This window comes from Myotis brandtii, unplaced genomic scaffold (assembly GCF_000412655.1).
Source record: "Myotis brandtii unplaced genomic scaffold, ASM41265v1 scaffold825, whole genome shotgun sequence".
Taxonomy (NCBI): domain Eukaryota; kingdom Metazoa; phylum Chordata; class Mammalia; order Chiroptera; family Vespertilionidae; genus Myotis; species Myotis brandtii.
Window position 1 is genome coordinate 2,811,314 of NW_005371349.1, and position 5,091 is coordinate 2,816,404.

A 5,091-nucleotide genomic window follows, 5' to 3' on the forward strand; every position below is an offset into this window, starting at 1 on the left:
TCCAAGTGCTTCTGCCAAGGGGAGTTCAAGACAACCCCCTCCCTCCAGCATCCACCAGCAAGGTCCACAGGACCTCAGGGATGGAAGGTTGCCTAGCAACCATCTAGGGGTTCTAGGCCACCTCCCTCTACTTTTACGGATGAAAAAGCTGAGGCTTACCAAGAAGAAGGTCCAGACCCAGACACAGGCCTCCTTTCCTCACCCTGGGTCTGCCAAGAGGGCCAATAAGACCTGAGATTCTGCCTCCCATGCTCAACGGGGTTCATCAGCCCAGCGACCCCTACTGGCCAACCTGGTCACTGCACCTACCTCTGGAAACACCGGCCTGTCCGGGCGAAGCAGGTCCAGGGAAGGACATGGGGATGAAGACTCGCAACACTTTACAGATGAAAAAGCTGAGGCTTACCAAGAGGAAGGTCCAGACCCAGACACAGGCCTCCTTTGGGTCTGCCAAGGGGGCCAATAAGACGTGAGATTCTGCCTCCCATGCTCAACGGGGTTCATCAGCCCAGCGACCCCTACTGGCCAACCTGGTCACTGCACCTACCTCTGGAAAGACCGGCCTGTCCGGGCGAAGCAGGTCCAGGGAAGGACATGGGGATGAAGACTCGCAATGACAAGGGAGAGGATCAGAGCGTCAGCGCGGAGGCAGAGACTAACCCGGAGCAGTGGGGGCGGGGTCTCCAGAGGTCAATGCGGCTGAGGGTGGAAGCCTGGGGCGAAGAGCTGGTGGCTCCAGAAGTCTGGGGGACACACAGAGTGAAGGGGAGAATTTTACACCAGACTCAACTTGTTCCACTCATTCCCCTAAAAGTTTAGATCGAGTTAGGGAGATTCTTTCTAAAAGGTTAGGATAACCAATGATTCTTAGCCGCCGGGGGTTACAATCTGATGATGATATGGACACTTCTCCTGGAAAATGCACACGGGGCGCGCACACACTCAAGTGCACTTTCATTCACAACTTCAGGCCCTTCACGGAGCCCCAAGAGGCCCAGGGGCCCAGGTTAAGAGCCTTAGTTACCCTGGGGTGCCCCGTATCATAAGGGATTACTGATGGAAGGAGATGAGGGGTGGGGAATGAATCAGAGGCAGGAAGGGCCTCCGGGTATGTGGCTCAAGTTCTCATTTTACAGACGAGGTTAACTGAGGCCAGAGGGCAAGGGACTGGCTGAAGGTCACAGAGCAGCCAAGTGGGCAAAGTGGTACCAGGTTTCCCGATGCCTTCCATGGTGCCAGCTGCCTCCTGTGCCCACGTTAGCCAGTCCTGGACAGCGTGACACTCGGGTTTATGGGAGGTGGCAAGACTCAGGAGGCGGCCAGATCTGGGCAGCAAAACCATCTCCGCCCCTTTCTAGCTTATGGCCTTGGATAAGTTACCCCACCTCTTGAGTCTGTTTTCTCAGCTGTAAAATAGGGATTACAATTAATTATAATAACAGTGTTAATCCCATAGGTCATTAGGGGGTGAAATGATAATGGGGCTAAAGCACTTAACACACAGCAGTTAATAATGATCATGCTTATTGGGGGCCTGAAACAGACCCATTGTTCCTGTGGTCCCGGCCCCACCCAGGTGGTGAGTCCTAGGCAGCCCCAGGGAGCAGTCTCCTGAGACTGAGCCCCTCCCCCACTAAACACCTAGAGGCATCCTCATCTGACCAGCAGGGGGCGATGACAACCCAGCCTGACCTGGTGGACAGGAACTTGGAGATGAGGAGGGTTCTCGGGCATTAGCCAGGCCTGGGCATCCCTGTGCCCATGGCAGAGAGAACTGACATGCTGGGTGGTCCCTAGACTCCCCTTTCAATGCTCCCCACACCGTCTACACAGCTTGGTCATACTTCAGAGCTGTGGGAGGAGTCCCCATGGCCCTGAACCTCAGCCCTACACACACACACACACACACACACACACACGGAAAACATGGGCAAGGAGGAGCGGGAAACAGGCAGAGCGAGCATGTGCAGGCCCTTTTCTTGCTGGAAATGGAAACCACGTTTTACTATCACTATCGATACCAAGGGGTATCAGATTTAAATCATATCAATATTCAACAATAATTACAATTGCACAAGAACTGCCATTAGTGGTAACTGTATCTACCACGACACTTGCCCTTTGTGCTCCATTGGTATCCATTCTACAGAAATGATCTTTTCTGGCTGGTGTGGCTCAGTGGCTGAGCGTCAACCTATGAAGCAGGAGGTCAAGATTCCATTCTCGGCCTGGGTTGCAGGCTCGATCCCCAGGAAGGGGCGTGCAGGAGGCAGCCCATCAATGATGCTCCTCTCTGATTTTTTTCTCTATCCCTCTCCCTTCCTCACTTTCTAAAAATAAATAAAAACATATTTAAAACAACAACAAAAAGAGAAATGATCTTAATACTCTCCCCAGAGAACTGTTAAGGTAACTGGTATCGCCTTCCTCCACTCCGAATCACCCCCTCAAGAAACTGAGGCTCAGAGAGGCCAAGTGACTTGCCTAAGGTCACACAGCCTGGACTGGGACCTGGGTGTGTCTGAGTCCAGAGCCTTGCTCTACACACGACTCGACTCTCGGCCTCCACACTATGTGAGAACCCCGGCTCTCACTCCCAGCCCTGGCCCAACACACACCCTTCAGGCTCACCCATATCCAGCGTCACTGGCACACACTGGACTGTGGTGCCAACCGAACTCAGAGGGAGCAGCCAGGTGCCCCTTGGGGAACCTCGCCAGCCAGGAGTCTGGGTTCCTAACATCCCCGGCCTTGGGTTTTCAAGGACCTAACTTGCTCTGTACTTTGGCAAGGTAGCCTGGGCCTCCGTTTCCTTTCCTGTAAGGTGGGGACAGACTGGCAGCCCTCAGAGCCTCAGCGGTGCCCCCACCAGCACAAGGCTGGCCCCCTCTCCCTCACCCCCTCACTCCCTGACCTGCCTTTGGGCCGTGTCACCAACCTGGCTTGGTCCTTGCGGGATGGCTGGCAGCCTGGGAGGGCGGATAGAGGCTGCAGGCAGCTGGGGCAGGCCAGGGGTCGGGTCCTGGGAGGGGAGGCTGAGGCACCCTGTCAATGTGGGCCCGTCCTGCTGGAGCCAGGGGAGCTTGGGTGCCAGTCCCACTCTCAGATGACTGAGATCTGAGCCAGAGGCCAGGCTGCTTCTCCCCCAGCTCCCCGGGCCCCACCCCTGTGAATAATGCCGCTTGCCTCCTGGAGCCGGGCCTCAGCGGCCTTTGATGACTGGGGTGTGGGAGTGGGGGGCATGATGGGTGGAAGACAAGAAAGGGTTAAAGACCCAGCCACCCAGGCTTAGAGCATAGAAATGGTTGCATTGCTGGAAGAGGTGCCCCCCAGCCCCCCAGGTCTCCAAACTCTCAGGATCCCCCTCCAGGCCCTGGGGGCAGGGCAGGGCTCCTTCCCACCCCTCCCCCAACCATAACAATAATTAACCCCAGTGAACCCCAGCAAATAAAGGTCTGAATCACAAAGAGGAGGAGTCATCGCTGCCCCAGGGTGGGGAACTCCGGAGGTCCCAGGAAAGCCAAACCTAGCATCATCTGACACCCCAATCCCCACACCATTGCTGCCTCAGTAGGTCCATGGGCACCCAGTCCACCGGGGCCTGGGAGGAGGGCTCACCTGTCTTGGGTTTGGACCAGAGAGAAGATTAAAAATATGATAAATAAAAAACAAAAAACCGTACCTGTCTCTTCCCTGAATATTCTAGTTATGTCCCAGGGGGAGGGGCTCAATAGTGAGATAGGGAGGGGGAAGGGCACCTCCCCCTTGTCTGATTTTAAAACCTCTGATATAAACAGAAGGTCGTTGGGTTTGGGGGAGAAGTCCTGGGCTTGAGTTCTGGCTCTTTCCCTCAGTACCTGTGGGGTGCGTGTTGGGCAGATTAGTTCCTCTCTCTGGGCCTCCACCGATGAAAGTGTGCTGATGCCACCCTCCGCAGGTGCGGGGAAATCCCACAACCTGATACGCACGTGAACATCGAATGTAACTTCAAGGAGCAGACGTGTGTGTGGTGAGAACTGGTCTCTTAGGTTGTAAACCCCTTAGAATACTGACCTGATAAAGAAATCCTGCCCTTTTATAAAGAATTGGAAGGACAAACTCGTAAGAATTCATGAAGGAAAACGCCAAGGAATACAGAGGGACCTCCCTCCCTCCCTCCCTCCCTCCCTCTCCTGGTCTCATCACCCCTCCCAGAGATCTCCTGCTGGAAGTGCGGCTGCCCTCACCATACCAGACCTCATTTCCCCCCGAAAAATATATTTTTATTGTTTTCAGAGAGAAAGGGAGAGGGAGGGAGAGATAGAAACATCAATGATGAGAGAGAATCATTGACTGGCTGCCTCCTGCACGCCCCCCCACTGGGGAGCGAGCCTGCAACCTGGGCAGGTGCCCTGACCAGGAATCCAGCCGTGACCTCCTGGTTCATATGTTGATCCTAAACCGCTGAGCCATGCCTGCCAGCCAGGCCCAGACCTCATTTTAAAGGGACTTCAGGGTAAGACCAGGGAGAAAGTAAAACAAAGGAAAAAGGAGAAAGCTGAGAAGAGAGTTTGCAGAGCACAGTGGCTCGAGCCTCCAGCCCCGCTGGGTGGGGACCTGGGCTGATGGGAAGGGGCTAGGACCCAGGTCTTGTGGGGAGGGCGGGCGGGAGGTGTTTGCTGTGGCCTTGGCCTGGTTCCTGGGTCCAGGCCTGGCCACCCCTGAGTGAGTGAGGGATCCCACCGGCAATGGTGAAGTCTGGATGTGTTTCCTCCACAGCTCTCTCTGTCACCCCCAAATCCCTGGACTGGCGGCCAACTCTCCAGGGGTCACGTGTCTGCCAAGTGCTACTAAGAAAAACACTCAGGCTGCGGGATTAAACGCTGCAACCGGAGCAGGTGGGAGGACAGGAGTTGTTCGAGGTCAGGCGGTCAGGGGCCCTGGGGGTATCCGCGCGTCCCCCGGCGCTGGTCCCCTCTACTCTGGGGTGGGGGGCGGGGGCTCTCGCTCCCAGTCTCCTCCCCACCCTCCCGCATCTACCCGCTCCTCCCGCGGGAGTTCTGGTCCAGAGGCGCTCGGTGCCCAGCGCGAACCATCAACCGGGGCGGGTGC

At 56.0% G+C, this 5,091-nt stretch overlaps 1 protein-coding gene across 1 annotated transcript in view; it reads left to right on the top strand.

Annotated features, from left to right (window-relative positions):
- Positions 1-356: 356 nt before the first annotated feature.
- Positions 357-5,091, top strand: part of FADS6 (fatty acid desaturase 6) — a 15,796-nt gene continuing 11,061 nt past the window's right edge. The window contains exons 1-2 of the mRNA XM_014531752.1: positions 357-469; positions 3,938-4,002. Coding sequence (XP_014387238.1) covers positions 357-469; positions 3,938-4,002 — 178 coding nt within the window. The remainder of the gene's footprint in view (positions 470-3,937; positions 4,003-5,091) is intronic.